This window comes from Trachypithecus francoisi, unplaced genomic scaffold, assembly GCF_009764315.1.
Source record: "Trachypithecus francoisi isolate TF-2019V2 unplaced genomic scaffold, Tfra_2.0 Contig01579, whole genome shotgun sequence".
Classification (NCBI taxonomy): Eukaryota; Metazoa; Chordata; class Mammalia; order Primates; family Cercopithecidae; genus Trachypithecus; species Trachypithecus francoisi.
Genome location: NW_022681442.1, coordinates 11,598,920 through 11,617,391, shown reverse-complemented (window position 1 = coordinate 11,617,391; position 18,472 = coordinate 11,598,920). Strand labels below are relative to the sequence as shown.

Sequence of the window (18,472 nt, the reverse complement as noted above, 5' to 3'; positions counted from 1 at the left end):
GCCAGTAGCAATCTGTGTTTGTCTCTTTCCTGTGTGGGGCCGGTGGTTGGCAGGTCTTTTTTCGCCGAAGCCTCCTTGAGTGTCGTCGTCCCGTGAGACAGTGAGATAGGGAGGTTGGGGAATGGGATTGTAATGATTTATTAAGGCTGCGCCGCACGCCCCGCCAAGAGGAAGTTAGCTTGTCTGTTCAGCTCTTTGCTCATTTTACAACTGGCTTTTCTTTTTATTATTGATTTGTAGGGGTTCTTTATTCTAGATTTAAGTCCCTTACCAGATAGATGAATTGTAAATATTTTCTCCTGTTCTAGGGGTCATCTTTTCACTTTTGTGATGGTGCCCTTTGAAACACAGTTTTTAATTTTTATGACGTCCAATTTGTCTATTTTTTTCTTTTGTTGCTTATGATTTTAGTATCATATCTTAAAAATCATGCCTAATCCAAGGTCACAAAGATTTATGCTCCTGTTTTCTTCCAAGAGCTTTACAGTTTTAGGTCTTATACTCTTTTGTTTTTTAAAAATATATTAGTAAACTAAAATGATGATAGATATTAACAATTCCACCCTAGATTTGATGCAAGGCATTCCAGTGACAGAAGATCTTTATTCCATATTTACCAAGGAGAAAGAACATGAAGCTTTGCATAAGGAAAATCAGAGAAGCCACCAGGAACTAATTAGCCAGCTCTTACAAAGTTACATGAAGTTACTACTGCCTGATGAGGAGAAGTTCCATGGGGGCTGGGCCCTCATTGACTGTGACCCCAGGTAAGTTGGAGTGGTGTCCAGGTGACCAGCCTGCTTAACAGATGTTGGGAAGTTGTCATGATTAACACTGGCAATTGCCCCTAAAGCTGTGGGAATGGATGCATGGCGCTTGGTTATTTCCTCTATGGGCTGGTAGTAAGGCAAGCTGACTGAGGCACTTGCCTTGGATGCAAAATTAAGGGGTTTCTAAAAACTTGGTAATGAAGAAAAATATTTTGGTGCAGTATTTGATTAAAAAAAATTTAAACTGCTGAACTATAGCCTGCAGCTGGCTGTGGGTTTCCCCCTCCTTGCCCTAGAATCTAGGTTTATTGTATTAATGCACATAAGTGAGTGCAACAAGAGGTGCAGTGAGGCTGGGTATTTTTATTGGTTATAAAGTGGTCCTGGCCTTGCATAAAATAAATAGGACAACTAATATTCTTTTTTTTTTTTTAAATAACAAAAACCATCCAGTTTCAAGTGGTTCTTAAAAATATCAATGAATAGTGGGATCTAAATTTATCCACTAGATTGAATGCTTGCCTTTAGGCTGAAATCTAAAACGATAATCTTTAATATTATAAATCAGAAACATTTTAGGAAATTGTAACCCAAGCTTTAAGAATAAAGCACTGTAGTTCGATTTTATCTCATACATTTTGCGTGTTTTTAGTAAGAGGGGCATAAAATGTGCTTGAAAGTACAATTAAATGAAAGATAGTATTTATATATTAAAAGGAATAAAAAACAACATTGACTTGTGGATTCATAGGGAAACATCCCATGACATTAAACTCATGGATTTTTTTCACTTTGATAGTAAATACTGTTATGTATGGATGTAATTTGTGGACTTTAAAAATAAGAGCTGAAGTTTTCCTCACACACAACGTAGCAGAAGGTTTTTGTGTTTGTTTAAGTCATTTGGTAAAGCTATTTTGATTCACCTCCTTCACTTGTTTTTTTTAGTGGCAGCAATCCAAGTTAATGTAGCACCAAAAAAAAAAAAAAGAGTACTTTTAATTCCCATTCAAAAATAACTGCTGGCAGCACACCTGCATTTTTCTTGAGTTTTAACTGCACTTAGATTTTTAAGAGGGTATCAATATCATCATGATTGTCAATATCATCTTTCTTCAATCAAATATTTTTGTGTCTACTTTGGGATAATCAAAATTGGGAAAAACCAAAAGGTTTCTTGCTTGTGCTGGCTACCATTTTGTAGGGTACATTGCACTTGTTTGATTTCCAATTCTGTAATTTTTATGGAAAATTGGTACCGTGGGGTGAAGAGTATTAAAAAATGTAAAGTGTATATAGCTTTGCTATTTAAAGTTTGCAACAAAGTTTGGGTAAGGATGCTTTAAGAGTCATTAGAAGCCTCTTGCAAAGATTCATAAAAACATACTTCTGACAATTGTATTAATCAAAATAATGAATAATGGTATGGTGGCTTGCACCTATAACCCCAGCACTTCGGGAGGCCGAGGCAAGAAGATCATTTGAGTCCAGGAGTTTGAGAGCTCATCTCTACAAAAAAATTTTAAAATTAGCCTGGTGTTGTGGTGCATGCCTATAGTCCCAGCTACTCAGGAGGCTGAGGAGGGAGGAACTTTTGAGCTCAGGTGTTTGAGGCTGCAGTGAGCCATGACTGCAGCACTGAACTCCAGCCTGGGTGACAGAGTGAGACCCTGTCACAAAAAAACAAACAAACAAACAAACAAACAAAAAAAAAACCGTGTGGTGAAACAAGAATAGTCCTCTAGGATTAGGTCTTTAAATCACTGGCTGGGCACTGTAGCTTATACCTGTAATCCCAGTGCTTTGGGAGGCTGAGGTTGGAGGGTCGCTTGAGGCCAGCAGTTCAAGACCAGCCTGGACAATGTAGTGAGACCCTGTCTCTTTAAAAAAAAAAGTCACTGTTGGGTGATTAGAGTCTCAAATCTTTTAAGTTCTCAGCTACCAAATATCTGCCTCAGAAATACCATTGTGCTTCAGTTTTCTTTTATTCACTAACGTGATGAAATGCTTCTCTTTTTTTTCCTGATTTTTGACTCCCACCTCTTTCCAGTGCCCAGTAAATGCATTTCCTATTTTTCTTTAATCCGGCACTATAGAATTTGACTTTCCGGTAACAGGGAACCAGTGAGTATCTTCTGTTCTTCTTTAATTAAAGTTCCTAGGGCCGAGCGTGCTGGCTCATGCCTGTAATCCCAGCACTTTGGGAGGCTGAGGTGGGCAGATCGTGAGGTTAGGAGTTTGAGACCAGGCCAGCATGCCGAAACCCTGTCTCTACTAAAAATAAAAAAAATTAGCTGGGCATTGTGGTGCGTGCCTGTAGTCTCAGCTGCTTGGGAGGCTGAGGCAGGTGAATTGCTTGAACCCGGCAAACAGAGAGGTTGCGGTGAGCCAAGATCACGCCATTGTACTCCAGCCTGGGCGACAGAGTGAGACTCCGTCTCAAAAAAAAAAAAAAAAAACCCAAAATAAATAAATAAATAAAAATAAAGCTCCCAATGAAGAATAACTTACCATCAGTCACACGTAACTTAGCATCAGTCACACGTGTTAGTGAAGGCCAGTGCATTCTTCCTGTTGCTTATTGCTGCATTTGGGCTGTACAGCTGAGTTCTTCCCCGAAAAGCAGCTGCCCACTCTTCCTTCATGACAAGTGAAGCCGAAACACACGCATTCAGTGTGTTATCAGGTTTTCAGCACATGGGGCTCCCCCTAAAGATGACCCAAATAGTCTCACATGGCATGATGGATAATGAAACCTTTAAGTTACTTTGTTCAGTCCTTATCACTGCTTTGTCTGTAGATGCTAACCTGGTCCAGGGCTTCCAGCTGCCCCACTGCGGGTCTCAGGCTGAGCTTTCTGCTGAGTTTGCCTTTTAGTTGTATTTTTGTTTCTTCTACTTTTTTTTTTTTTTTTTTTTTTTTGACAGAGTCTTGCTCTATCGCCCAGGTTGAGGTGCAGTGGCACGATGTCGGATCACTGCAAATTCCGCCTCCTGGGTTCATGCCATTTTTCTGCCTCAGCCTCCCAAGTAGCTGGGACTACAGGCGCCCGCCACCATGCCCGGCTAATTTTTTGTATTTTTAGTAGAGATGGGGTTTCACCGTGTTAGCCAGGATGGTCTCGATCTTCTGACCTTGTGTTCTGCCTGCCTCGGCCTCCCAGAGTGCTGGGATTACAGGCGTGAGCCACCGCGCCCGGCCTCTACTTCTTTGTTCTTTTATTTTAGGATAGCTTCCACTGGGAGCCTCTGAGTCTCCCAATTACTTTCCAATTTGTTGTCGGATTCCCTGACTCTCTTGCTCAGATGCTGCTACACAGTGTTTTCTCCTCTGATTCTTTCTTAGATGATCAGTTGCCCAGAATGATTGTGAGAGTATTCTTCACCTATGTTAAGTGCCAGAGCCTCCACTGCCATCCTCATCTTCTTCCTTGTGGTCATTGGTGTCCAAAATAGACCCGTCAGAGTCATTGGCCCAGTGATTCCCTTTGATCGTCATCCTTTGGGACACTGAAAGATTCTGAAGATTTTCCCATCAGTGCAGGAATTGTTAGCTGAGGTTCTATCTTTCCTGATGTGTTGCTAGTTGTGAAAATGTTGTCTTCTCTACTGTGTAAACCAGTGTCTGATGCAGAGTGGTTCTGTCTCTTGGCTCTCAGTCCAGAGAAGCTGACTTGGGTTTAAGGCAAAGATGGGCAGGGGAGCTCCATCACTAACCAGGACAGCAGGAGTGTCTGAGGGAATGATGTGTTGATTGTCACGAGGAGGAGGTGGAACATGGGACACAAGGATCACAGACTTGTGGAATTTGCGTGCGGTCTGCTCTTTGGAGACAGGCATGGTTGCTAAATTTTGAGACTCTCCACTGTGTTCCGGAAAGATCTCCTCTAAAGCTCACCATGCCAGACTGGTTGCATCTCATAATAGTTGAGGTGTTGGCTGCTTGCTAGATTTTCCTTGCTGTTGGTGGTCCCCGTGGTTAATGTTTTGCTCGACACTTGTTCCTTTGAAGATTGGGGACAGGAAGAGGTGGACGTAGGAGCCAGCGAAGCCAATGTTTTGGAGCCAGTGGTTTCTCAGGTCGTTTTCCTTGGCTTGTGTAGCAGGATGAGGGCTGCCTACCAGGGGTCTTGGTATTTTTTTTTAACGGAAGGCACTTAATCTCCCTGTGGCTGGCTCCACTGTGAGCCCCTTTTGGAGAGCCAGGTGGTTTAGGGATTTAGGCTGGGGCTTAGGAGCTGGAGGAGGTGGAGCAGGAGCTGGGTCTCAGAATGGTTTTCAAGCGGTCTCTTTTCTTCTAGAGGTGGTGCTTTTTCAGATAGAGAACTGTTACCTTCTTCCTACATTTTCCTCTCCTGTGGATTATGGATTACCCTCGGGGGAGACAGCAGGTATCACGTGCTGTTTGAGTTTTCAAAGTAACTACTGCGTTTCCATCTTGATTAGAGAATTCTTTAGCAACTCCTCTTCATACAGGCACGTCTTTGTCTTGTGGGTGTGATTCTTTCTAATACTGCTGATATTTCTTTGAATTTGCCATCGATATTTTTCTTCCACTTACTGCAAGGCTTAAAGATTTTCCTAATGGTGCTGTTTCCCTTTCTCTTGATAAGAGATTTGGAAACCTCCTCTTGGGCCGAGTTTGCTATAGAACCTCTGTACAATCCATCAGCTCCGCTGGAGGTGTTGACCCAGAACAGAGGCTCCTGCTGGAGGACAGGAGGTGGCTGGAAGTGGCAGTGGGGGTGCAAGTCTCTGGAGAGCCAGCCAGTGGAAGGCTCAGCTGTCAGACTTAGGGATTTGCTCTTAACTGCCTGCCTGCCTCAACCATCCACTCGTGAAATACGTGTGTGTGTTCAAACAGTTTTATTGAGACATATAATTCATATACTATATAATTCACCTATTTAAAGCATGTAATTCAATGGTTTGTAGTATATTCAGAGTTGTGCAGCCATCACCATGGTCAATTTTAGGACATTTTCATCACCACAAAGAGAAGCCCCGTACCCTTTAGCTGTCCCTTCCCTATGTTCCACACTCCCATCCCTAAGCAACTACTAATCTAATTCTGTCTCTGGATTTGCATATTCTAGACATTTCATTCAAGTGGAATAATATAATTATGTGCCCGTTTGTGACTGGCTGCTTTCACTTAGCACAAGGTTTTCCAGGTTAATCCATGTTGTGGTGTGTGTCAGAGCTGCATTCCTTTTTGTAGCTGAATAGTATTTCATTATAGACCACATTTTGTTCATTCTTCTGTTGATGGGCATTTGGGTTATTTCCACATTTTGACCATTGTAAATAGTGCTGCTAGGAACATTTGTGTACAGGTTTTCGTTTGAACACCTGTCTCTATTAAATAGCTCTTTTGGGTGGAAATGGCCAGATTATCCAATAATCCTGTTTAACTTTTGAGAAACTGCCAAACTATTTTCTACAGTGGCCATGCCATTTTACATTTCCACCAGCAGTGTATTTCAGTACATTCCAGTTTGGAGGGTTCCAGTATCTCCAGTCTTTGCCAATACTTATTCACTTATTTTCTTTTTTTGCTAATTGTAGTCATCCTACTTAGTGTGAAGTGGTATCTCATTGTGGTTTTGATTTGCATTTCCCTAATGACAAACGATGTTAAGGATTTTTTTTTGTACTGTTGGCTATTTCTGTGTCTTACTTGGAAAAACATGTATTCAAACCCTTTGCCCATTTTTTAATTCGATTGTTGATTTGTAAATAAAGTTTTTTTGGGAACAGGGCTGGGATTAGGGTCGAGTGAGTGAGGTACGATTATGCAACTACAGGGGTGTATTCTATCTTTACTTAAATGTTTGATGCTTTGTCCATCATATATTTTTGCATTTTGATTTTTAAAAATATTGCACTAATTGGTTGACAAAATTAATGACACCCTTTACAATTTGTACCAGAGACCAGTACCTCCTCACTCACCTCACTGCAGTCCCAGCTGTGTTTAAATATCTGGTGGAAAAACAGGCAAGCAGTTTGGAAATGCGCGGTCCCAGGCAGGGAAGTAGGCCTGGCTGCGGGGTCCCGGCCTAGGGCATTGGGCGCTGGATACAGAGAACTGGGAACCGGGAACTGTCCAGCACGCCCGTGCCTGTCCTGGCCCTTTTCCCTTGCAAGGCTGAGCGCAGCTCTGTCTGGGCCACCCTAGACGCCCTCCGGCGTGGCCAGGGCAGACCTCTCTGCCTTTCTTGTCCTTTCCCGCCCGTTATCGCAGGAAACCCCCGACTCGATTGACAGCGGGAAAGAGGCTCTGAGACTGGAGAGGCAACTGCGGACCTGCAGGGCCCGCGTCACCTCTCTGCGAAGCCAAGTGGTGTCCCCAACTTGCTTCAGCTCGCTTCCGTGCGCTCAGGCCGACTGCCCGGTCCATCCGTGGCAGTGGAGTGGCCAGGCACACGGCAGCCACTGTCCCTTAGACATGCGATGGCCTAGGGGCCAGACGGCGCGGTATCCTGGACCGGCCCGCCAGCGTCCCTCTCCAGCCGCAGGCACTGACCCTGGCGAAGGCGAAGGCGAAGGTGCCGCAAACTCTCGCGGGAGTGGCCACCCTGGCGCCCCTCCCCCGCCGGGCCGGGGTCCGTGCCCTGCTTGGAAGGCGTAGGATGCGGAGGATGGAGCGCGCATGCGCACTGGCCGCCAGCCGAGGCCGGAAGTGAGCGTCCGGAAGCTAGATGTGTCCCCTGGGCGTGACTTGGCACTGCCGCGTCGCAGTTGCCGCATTCGCTGCAGGCGCGAGGTTGGGTGCAGGCGGCTGTTTGAGCCTCGAGGCATCGACGGACAGACGGACGGACTGACTGACGATGCCGCGCTCTCACAGGCCTCCACCTACCGCGCAGCGGGCTGCCACTGCCGCGGCAGCCGAGCCCAAGTCTGAGGGCGTTGTGGCTATGACTTTCAAGATTTTTCTCCTTTTTGCAGGACTTATGGTTAAAGTTCCTGTGGGGTTATATTTTTCCTGCAAATTACTTCTTTTCCAAACTCTGATGTTGATGTCCCCGGAAGACAGCGGCTTTTACGCGACCATTGTCGCAGTGGTCGGGCTTCATGTGGTGCTGGCAATTTTCGTCTTCATAGTGTGGAAGGAGGGCTTGCCCCAGTGGCGGGAAAACAAAAACGAGTAGAGCAGCTTCTTCAGAGCTGCAAACGTGGGGGGTGGGGAAATACCTAAAGGGGTTTTCGTCTTGTTTCTTGTTCGTATTGAACGTGCTTTTATTTTTATTTTTTTTTTTTTTAAGGGGAAGGGTGGGTGGGGAGGGAATTAAATATTTACTGCAGCTAAGACTTCAGTAAAATTGGGGGTTGGGGGGAGGGTTGACATTTTCCGACTGCCTGTTACGTGCCAAGTGCTTTTTGTTAAGGACATAATGTTTTTGACTGGGAATCATGTTTGGCTGATGTAAATATTAATGCCAAAATAGGAAGTCAGGGTGAAAGTAACACTGTAATTAGTAGAATTTATTTCGTATTAAAATGTGTCGTGACGTAATTTTTATGGCTTGGCTCAAGCAACAATTTTCAGAGTGCACGTAAGTATCAATGCATAAAACTTAACTACGTTTTACAGTGTTATTTGCTATTATTCTCCATGAGGCTGCTTGGATCGTTGTCCTTTTCCCATTGATTAATTGGTTAATGCTCAGATTTTGGCTCCTAGAATTGATCTCTGTTTCCGGTCCTGGCATCTCATTATGTCATTTGTTGTATTTTTCGATACTGTACGTGCAAATTGAGGTGAATTTGTTATTTTAGATTAAGACTGTCAGACTCAAGCTACAACAAGGTGTCTCTGATGTAAAAAACTGCAGTTTAAGATTACGGTAAATCCTTCCCTGCAGTACCTGTTAAACAGTGACCTCATTCTTACGCAGATTTAGACCATGGTTTAAGTTTCACCTACAAACACTTTTTTTCCACTATTATTTTCTGCTTGTATTTAGTAGCATTTTGATAAGGTCTAGGGAATAGGTATGAAATCCCAAGGGAGAAATGTCATCTTTCTTACAGTGGAATTTGGAGACCAGTATAAGAATGCAGAAACATCTCTACCTTTTGCTGGAAAGGCTATTATTGTTAGATTAATATTAGACTAAAAGTTTCATTTTAATTCAGATTCTGCCTGTGTTGTTAATTATTTGTAGATTTTATACTTTAAGAATTTTCTTATTGGTAATTTTATAAGGATGTACATTTTACTGTAGTTTTGGTTTCATGGTTCATCAACACTTACTACCTGGATTCTGATTCTTATTTTCATAATTGATTTTAGAGTGGGTATAAACATAGCAAAATAGACTTAGAATAAGGGTGTTTGTTTATTGAAAGCCAAATAAATTAATCTATAATGACAAACATGCAAAAGTAGCTTGGACTTGTTCCGTTTTTGCACATAAGTACTGTATTCATGTAAAAGTCTTTCAAAAGATGTATTCCACATGAATGTAAAGATATCCTGAATGTACAGTGTGTTATTTTGAAGATTAGATAATGTGAGATAATTTAGATTTCTCCCTTCTCACTCTCACGTTTTTCTTTTTTCTTCCCTTACCTATTTCTCTGTCATCCTCCAATCCCACCACTCCCCCACCTCAAATTATCCCATTTCATGAGGGACTCCTTCCTCCTTTGGCTGCCTTTCTCTACTCTCCATCCCTCACTTCCCAGATCTGCGTTTTCTTGTTTTTTAAAGACTGTCCAAATGGATAGATTGTATTACATCTAATTGCAGTAGAATTCATTGATTCTCTTCTTTTTTTCCCCTCCCCCTGACCAATTTTTTTGTCCTAAGTATCTCTGCTTTAGAAATATGCTTGGCAAAAACTGCAGATGAAAATGAAAATATTAAACTCCTGTGTCATATTTGTTTAGCCTCATTGATGCTACTCACAGAGATGTGGATGTGCTGTTACTGCTTTCTAACTCTGCCTACTACGTGGCCTAGTAAGTTGCTTATTGATTTAAAGCTTTTGATTTTGTGTTTTAAATTTGAGTAAATTTTCTTTTTAGAAATCGTAACAAAAAAATGAGAATATGGTTTTGTTATATATTTTATGAAACTTCATTGAACCTCTTTACCTTATATAACTGTTACATCATTCTAACTCCCTTTTATCTTCATTGGTTTGAAAGCATGATTTTACAGTTAAATTAATATGTTTATGGTGTATTCTTTTGGCATTTGGTATTGTTTCCTATATATCTCCCAGATTTTGATGTATTCCATACATTTTTATCACTAATGACCACATATCATTGTTTATATTACTATAGTAAAGTTTTTCCTCACTGTTAGGTATTAAATTACTTCCAATTTTTTGTTGCTACGAATAATGCAGTTGTCTTTATGCAATAACGTGTCTGTGTGTGCGTGTGTGTGTTTATGCATCTGCGCACTTCTTTGGTTACAAGGGTATGATGAATTACGACTTCTGTGGTTTGTTGTCAGATTGATCTCCAGAAAGACCCTGAATGAATAAGCACTTGTTTCCCCACACCTTACCAGTGTTGTTCTAATTTATATTTACTAAGTAAATATTCACTTTAGTTTTGGCTTTGTGTAAAATGTTATTTTTTAGTCATTTGCCCAGATGCCTGTTGGCATATATCATATGGATTTTTCATTCTTGATTTTGGATATCATATTTAACAGTTGTATTGTTCCCAAATACATAGGTTGTTTTTTTTTCTCTCTCTGCCTCCCCCCTTCCCTCCCTCCCTCCGTCTCTGTGTGTGTGTGTGCGCGCGCGGGCTCATTTGCCTTGTAGGTTAGGTTTTAGGTTTGTTTTCATTTTATATGAGTTTCTATAAAACTTATTTTAACCTTGTAGTTGCTTTTTTTTTTTTGAGACAGAGTTTTGCTCTTTTTGCCCAGGCTAGAGTACAATGGCATGATCTCGGCTCACTGCAACCTCCGCCTCCCGGGTTCAAGTGATTCTCCTGCCTCAACCTCCTGAGTAGCTGGGATTACAGGCATGCGCCACCATGCCCAGCTAATTTTGTGTTTTGAGGAAAGACGGGGTTTCTCCATGTTGCTCAGGCTGGTCTCGAACTCCTGACCTCGTGATCCACCCGCCTCGGCCTCCCAAAGTGCTGGGATTACAGGTGTGAGCCACTGCGCCTGGCCCTAGTTGCTTTTTTTAACTGTTAGATCTGTGAACTTATTTTCCCTTAGCTGTTGAACTATATATGTTACTCTTGTTTCATTTTTAAAATAGTCCTTATGTTTAACATTTTACCCCAGAATGTATGTGCTGTGGAAGATTTTGTTAACTGTATGTATGTAACAGTTTGCAGCTACTGTGCCTGCCCTAACAAGCCAAATATGCTTTTGATTTAAATCCTCTTTTAACTTCATTTCCCTTTATCTAGTTATGATGATGAAGTTGATAAAGTAAACCAGTATCAACGACTAAGTCTAGAAGACCTGGAAAAAATCGAAATAGGTAAGTTTTAACTTACTAATCAAGTCATAAAAAGCAAATGCTGTTGTTTCCAAGAGGGGGTCAAATTATTTAAGCAAGTACCTGGTTTAAGTTTCACCTACAAATGCTTTTTTTTCACTATTATTTTCCATTTGTTGTTAGTAGCATTTTGATAAGGTCTAGGAATAGGTATGAAATCCTAAGGCAGAAATGTTGGCTCTTCTTACAGTGGAATTTGGAGACCAGTATAACATCTGTTAGAAACCACAAAGGGATATTCCAAGCTGTCTACTTCTTAGAACTTCCTTTCTATTCGTTATGGGTTAGTGATGGATATAGTCTTATCATAATAACCGTATGCCTTTTATTATTTACCTTGTGAAGATTACCCTAGGGATCAAGAAAGCTTAAATGATTGAAAGAGTTTTTCTAGCTTTATCAAAGCAAATGGTCACCAGAAGTTTGTATTTTGTGTGCTGTCATTTATATTACAAAGAAAAATGTGTTGGGTTTTTTGAAGATAATAGAAAATGTTATGTGAAAGAGTTAACTTTATACATATTCATTTGGGTTTTTAGGCCCTGAACCCACTCTTTTTGGTAAGCCAAAGTTCTCCTGCATGCGACTGCACTACAGATACAAAGAAGCGAGTGGCTATTTCCACACACTGCGAGCTGTAATGCGTAATCCTGAAGAGGATGGAAAAGGTAAAAAGAGGAGGAGATGAAAGTATTCAGTGGAAACTTTCTATTTATTCTTAAAAGCCCAAAAGGAATTGGGGACATTTCATATCATAACCAACTGAATGAGAGAGGGTCCTGGGAATAGCTTTGGAATATGAGACCTTGAAATAGCAGCTCTGTTTCCAGCAGCCCAGGGAGATGATCTGAATGTGTTATTTAGTTTGGGGCAAAGTTCTCTTTAGCAGGGATTCTCAGTGAGTTTGGCCCCATCAGTGATCATATGGGTGTCAAGGCTTTTCACATGTCATGTTCTTTTCATTTGTAGCAGGCAGGAACCATGCCTGCTTTGTTCATGGCTGTTGCCTCGGCATCTGTCACAGTGCTTGAACAAACATGAGTTAGAACAAACTTTTAATTCCTCGATTTCATTCTTTTTGTTCTTTTCTCTTAAAATTTTAGAACATCGTGAATCAGTGGGGAGAGTAGTGAACAGGTAGCATTTTTCTATAAATTGAAGCCAATAAATTTGTATTTAATTATACAACCACAAATTTCATTCAGTGGTATATGGGTTAGAACTGCTATTTTTTAAAATATGTTCATGGAGAAATCGGCAAGCAGTTATATTTGGGTTGCAGATACCCTTCAGTGCATTGCAGAGATGCTGCAGATCACCAAGCAAGCCATGGGATCGGATGTACCCATAATTGAGAAGAAACTTGAGAGGTGAGCATACTGCTTCTCTCAAGAATAAAGGCATTCTTATCCAAAGTCTTATTTCTTTAAAATTCTTTGCAGGGGGAAAGGGGAGGAGATCACATTATGGTAAGGTGTTGGTATTTAGAGAGGTAAGGATCAAATTTCTGCGGACCAAAATACTTTTTGACATTCTTCACGTATACAATTTTCAGGTAAGTTTTAGACTTACAGAAGAGCTGCACAGGTAATTTAGAGGGTTTCCCTATATCCTTCCCTTCGGTTTCCCTTCATGTTACCCATTTATAACCATAGATCATTCATCCAAACTTCAGAAAGTAACCTTGGCACAGTAAGATGAATCAAAGTACAGATTTCACTCGGTGTTCACTAGCATCCTTTTCTGTTCCAGGATCCAGTTGGGATTCCACACCGCATTTAGTTGTCTCTATAGTTTAATGTTACTTCCTCAGTCTTGTCTTTTCTCTCATAATTTTGACATTTTTTAAGAGTACTGGTCAGCTGCTTTGTAGAAGAACATCCCTTAATCTAGGTTTGTCCAGTGTTTTTTACTGATGAAGCTGAGGTTACGCATTGTCGGGAAGGACACCGCAGAAGCCATGTGCACTTCTCAGAGCCTCATGCTGTGGGGAGGGAGGGCATGACAGCCTGTGTAGTAGTGTTGAGAATAAGCTTGGTTACTTGGCTGGGGTAGCATCTGCCAGGATTCTGCACTGCAAACTTTGTGTCTTCCTCTTTATAATTACTAAATATTTAGGGGAAAATACTTTGAGACTATGTAAATATTGTTTCTGTGTAAACTTAAGTCTATTCATTTTCATAACCATCGTGGATCTTGTCTATGGTATTTATTCCTGTCATGATCTGTGGTGATTTTTCTAATTCTCATTCCTTCTACACTTGTTAATTGGAATTCTTCTGGAAAGCCACTGCACCCAGCCTCTTGTACACATTTTTAACCTATACAGGTTAATAATCTTTCATTGCTAAAGATTGTATTTTATGCATTTTCCATATTACTGTAGAATGCATAACTACCATTTAAATAGATGCCTTCTGTGATCTGTTTGGAAATGTATTGTGTGGGTTCAGAACGTGGACTCTGTGACTCCTGGTTCTATCAATTACTCTTTAACCTTGGAAAACATACGCCTTTACTTCAGTTTTGTTGTCTGTAAGATGAGAGAAAATCCATGTCAGTGCATTGCATGAACTGAATGATAACGCACTTAGACCTGGCACACAGCTATTAAACCCAGTTGCCAAGAATTTTGGTTGCTAGCATTTTTTCCTTTTATAAAAAAGTCATGACAGATATCTGTCATGTATTACTTTCTCATGTTTAGGATAATTTCTTGAGAATATCATCCCCAGGTTGTGAATCTGGATTAAAAGACGTGAATATTTCACTTGTCCCTAACAGTGCCAAACTGATTGTCAGACTCCTTTAACCCTGCACCCCCCTCCTTAAAGGTTATTGCTTATCCTCAGTTTCAGGAAAAACTCTGAAGACCCAGAGTTTCATTTTCTTCTTCTTTTTTTTTTTTTTTGAGATGGAGTCTTGCTGTCATCCAGGCTGGAGTGCAGTGGCACAATCTCAGCTCACTGCAAGCTCCACCTCCTGGGTTCCTGCTATTCTCCTGCCTCAGCCTCCCAAGTAGCTGGGACTACAGGTGCCCACCTCCACACCCGCTAATTTTTTGTATTTTTAGTAGAGACGAGGTTTCACCGTGTTAGCCAGGATGGTCTCGATCTCCTGACCTCGTGATCTGCCCACCTTGGTCTCCCAAAGTGCTGGGATTACAGGCATGAGCCACTGTGCCCGGCCCACCCAGAGTTTCATTTTCTTGAGTGATACGGCATTTAAAATATGCTTAGGCTATCCCTCTAGGTATGTTTAAAAGTTTTGATAGAGTAACACTATCTCCACAAGTACTTAGGTAGGTGGTATTTTGCCAAGAGAATGGGTCTGAGAGCAAGCCCCTGCAAGGATTTTGCTGTCCTTGACACAACTCATGTGGCCACAAGGGATACATTTTTAACTCCTAAGTAAACTGATGAGAGGAAACATTGAAATTTTTTCTAAGTACTTTGTAAAGAAAATAGTATGTTTTAAACATTAGGCTTTTGCATTTGGAAAAAGAATGCCTATCAACAGATTATTTCACATTTAAAAAGTGTGGCTTTTCTTTCTAATGAGCATCTGTCAGGTTTTGTGGTCCACATTCTACTAGTGAAGAGAGCCATTTGGCCAGAAGAGAATTGTTCAGACTTTTGCTAAAGAATTACTTTAACCCAGAAATTTTCTGTAGTATGCTCATGATCAGTGACCTTGCATGACCCAACAGGACAAATGCACAGACTGAGACATTTGTGGCAAATAGCATCAACTTTTCTCTCTTATTTATAGCTGTCAGGAGGGATACCAAAGGAGAGAAGACACCAAGAGTAATTGTGTTAAATGTCCCAAATCTTTTTAAAAATAAATTCAGGTAACCCACAGGACATATAAGAAAATGGAAGTCTTACCCCTCTCTCCCTGCACTACCTGAATTGAGCCACGCTGGGATGTGTCCGAACCCGAGTTCAGGTGCTGCTGCAGATTCCCATTTATAGTTAGATGGTAGCGGTGCTAGACCCGCACCGCCCACAGTGGTAGCCACTCACCACATGTGGTTGTGAAGCCTTTTAGAATGCAGCTAGGCTGAATTCAGGTGTGCTGTAATTATAGAACACTACACATTGCCTATATTAAATTAGTTCAAAAAGGAGTATTAATCATCTTTTAATATTTTTATGTTGAAATATTTTGTATATATTGGGTTAAATATTAAAATTAATTTTCATTGCTGCTTTTTAATGGGGCTGCTAGAAAAATTGCAATTATGTATTTCACATATTTCTATTGGATAGCACTGTTTTAATGTCAACTCTGAGGGGTTAGCTATCAATTAGCAATGCAGTGTTCTCAAGAAGTTGGGACCAATTTGAATAAGTAAGTGTTTTCACTTATATTAATAACTGGAACTGGTATATTGGATTCCATGGGGGATTAACTTCTTTTCTCTTCTAATTTGCAGGAAGAGCAGTAAACCTCACGAAGACATCATTGGTATCAGATCTCAAAACCAAGGTTCTTTGGCCCAGGGAAAGAATTTTTTAATGAGCAAATTTTCATCTCTAAATCAAAAAGTGAAGCAGACCAAATCCAATGTAAATATTGGCAACCTCCGAAAGCTAGGAAACTTTACCAAACCTGAAATGAAAGTTAACTTTCTAAAACCAAACTTAAAAGTAAATCTTTGGAAATCAGACAGTAGTCTTGAAACTATGGAAAACACAGGAGTGATGGATAAAGTTCAGGCAGAGTCTGATGGGGACATGTCTTCAGATAATGACTCATATCACTCTGATGAATTCCTAACAAATTCTAAGTCTGATGAAGACAGGCAGCTAGCTAACTCATTAGAGAGTGTAGGGCCAGTAGATTACGTTCTTCCTAGTTGTGGTATTATTGCTTCAGCGCCTCGATTGGGTAGTCGGTCCCAGTCTCTTAGCAGCACAGATAGTAGCATTCATGCTCCTTCAGAGATTACTGTTGCTCATGGGAGTGGGCTTGGAAAAGGCCAGGAGTCTCCTCTGAAGAAAAGCCCGTCTGCTGGCAACATACACATATTGACTGGCTTTGCCAAGCCTATGGATATTTACTGCCACAGATTTGTGCAAGATGCACAAAACAAAGTGACCCACCTAGCAGAGCCCAGGTCTGTGTCTCAGCAGGCTAGTCAGGAAAGAAATCAAATGACCAGTGAAGTTTCAAATGAAGAAACCCAATCAGAATCAACAGAACAGACACCTTCTCGGCCATCTCAATTAGATGTCTCTCTCTCTGCAGCAGGCCCACAGTTTTTGTCAGTTGAGCCAGTGCGTTCAGTTGCATCTCAAAAAACCCCCAGCTCTGCTTCCAGCATGCTTGAACTCGAGACAGGGCTTCACGTAACTCCTTCTCCTTCAGAGAGCAGTAGCAGCAGAGCAGTCTCTCCCTTTGCCAAGATTCGAAGTTCCATGGTCCAGGTTGCTAGTATTACCCAAGCTGGATTAACCCACGGGATAAACTTTGCAGTGGCCAAAGTTCAGAAGAGTCCTGCAGAACCTGAAGTCATTAATCAAGTCCAGCAAAATGAACTTAAAAATATGTTTATACAATGCCAGACACGGATAATTCAGATTTAGCTTTTAGCCATAAGAATCCTTCCATGGCTTTTATTTAAAAATAGGAAGTTTTTATCTCTTGGGGTATTTTAATTGTACTGTCTGAATCCAGGGATCACAAATTCTGTTCATTGGAAAGGGTTTTAAAAGGAGTCTGAACCTGAGTAGATTCCCAAATTTTAAGAGCCAGGACTACAGAAGCGCATCATTCTAGAATGTGTAGACCTGAGTAGCTTATACACTACGGAGCACTTTGCTTATTTGAAAGTAATTCAGCAACAGGTCACTCTGGGATAAACTGAACCTTTTTTTGGAGTGGGGTGGGTAGACTACATTAAGTAGACACGAGGTCTGGACATGCAGATGCTTAGGGGATTAGCGTTTTTCATAATTTGTTCTGTTTGTCAGTTCCTTCCTGTGTGTTACCTCTACAAATTACACATTCAGTTTTTAGTGACTAACATGTTACCGAAGCATTTGAAAATAAAGCTATTTTAGTTTTGATGGCTTAACTATTCCCTGAGGGGTTGAGGGTTATTGACACTAAAGAAATGAATTCTCATTTGATCCTAATTTTCCCCATATTCTACTTGAACACATTAAAAACACTCTGCTGCCTATACAATGTAAACCTAGGAATATTCAGACTTGTCACACAGTAAACCTGACACATCAGAGGTGAATACCAGCACCTATTAAATTTCATTTTGCTGTTTTCAGGAACGTAAGAACACACATATATTGGCTACTGGAAATCCTAGAAGTCAGGTTTTAATTTATTCCAGGATCCTCGACATCTAACGTAGACGATCAACAACTTCAAAATTTAGTCTGGGCCAAGTGCAGTGGCTCACACCTATAATCCCAACACTGGGAGGCCAGGAGTTTGAGACCAGCCTGGGAAACATGTCTCTACAAGAAAATACAAAAATTAGCTGGGCTTAGTGGTACATGCCTGTGTTTCTAGCTATGCAGGAAGATTGCTTGAGCCCGTGAGGTTGAGGCTGCAGTGAGCTGTGATTGTGCCACTGACCTCCAGCTTGGGGGACAGAGCAAGACTGTCTCAAAAAAATTTAGTCTGAAGCACAACCGTGCCGAATCTGTCTGACTATAACTCTGACCACACAGAACCAGGGTTTGCCCCTGTAATCCCCACGGTAAGAAAGTTGTACGGCATATTCCAGCAAGTATTGGTTCGTCTGGTATCTTGAGAGCTTTACTCTGTTGATGTGATTGATTCTCGGCTGAACATTATGTCTGTTGTAACTTTGATAAGCATTCCACTTTTGTTATTTATTAGTGGTATCTTTTTTTTTTACGTGTTAAATCTTGTGATTGTTAAAATAAAGTACCATTGTAATTTAAAGTGACAAATGTGTATGAGAATTCCTTGCGTAACAGATTAAAGAATTTGTAAACGGGGCAAATTTGCTATAACTGAACACTTGGTCTAGCTGTTGCCAGTATTTTACTCCTTTGAAGTATACTCATGATTTAAAAAGTAAAATGGATCAGAAACTATACTTTAAATCCAAACATTCAAAACTGAATGCTTTCTTCTACCAACTTTTCTTCCAGGTCCTGAAAATATTAAGGGTTCCCAACATGGGAGAAAATACAACCCAACATTAGGTGATAAA

At 41.0% G+C, this 18,472-nt stretch overlaps 1 protein-coding gene across 2 annotated transcripts in view; it reads left to right on the top strand.

The window, feature by feature from the left end:
* INPP5F (inositol polyphosphate-5-phosphatase F) overlaps window positions 1–18,202 on the top strand; it is a 105,647-nt gene extending 87,445 nt beyond the window's left edge. Inside the window, exons 15-20 of one of the 2 annotated variants that reach the window (XM_033181111.1) lie at window positions 569–767; window positions 9,668–9,739; window positions 11,168–11,241; window positions 11,799–11,927; window positions 12,542–12,629; window positions 15,701–18,202. In XM_033181111.1, coding sequence (XP_033037002.1) covers window positions 569–767; window positions 9,668–9,739; window positions 11,168–11,241; window positions 11,799–11,927; window positions 12,542–12,629; window positions 15,701–16,853 — 1,715 coding nt within the window. In that variant the 3' untranslated portion in view covers window positions 16,854–18,202. Of the gene's footprint in view, window positions 1–568; window positions 768–7,509; window positions 8,329–9,667; window positions 9,740–11,167; window positions 11,242–11,798; window positions 11,928–12,541; window positions 12,630–15,700 lie in introns of those variants that run through there. The other variant, XM_033181122.1, reaches the window with a different exon arrangement.
* The last annotated feature ends 270 nt before the right edge of the window (window positions 18,203–18,472 follow it).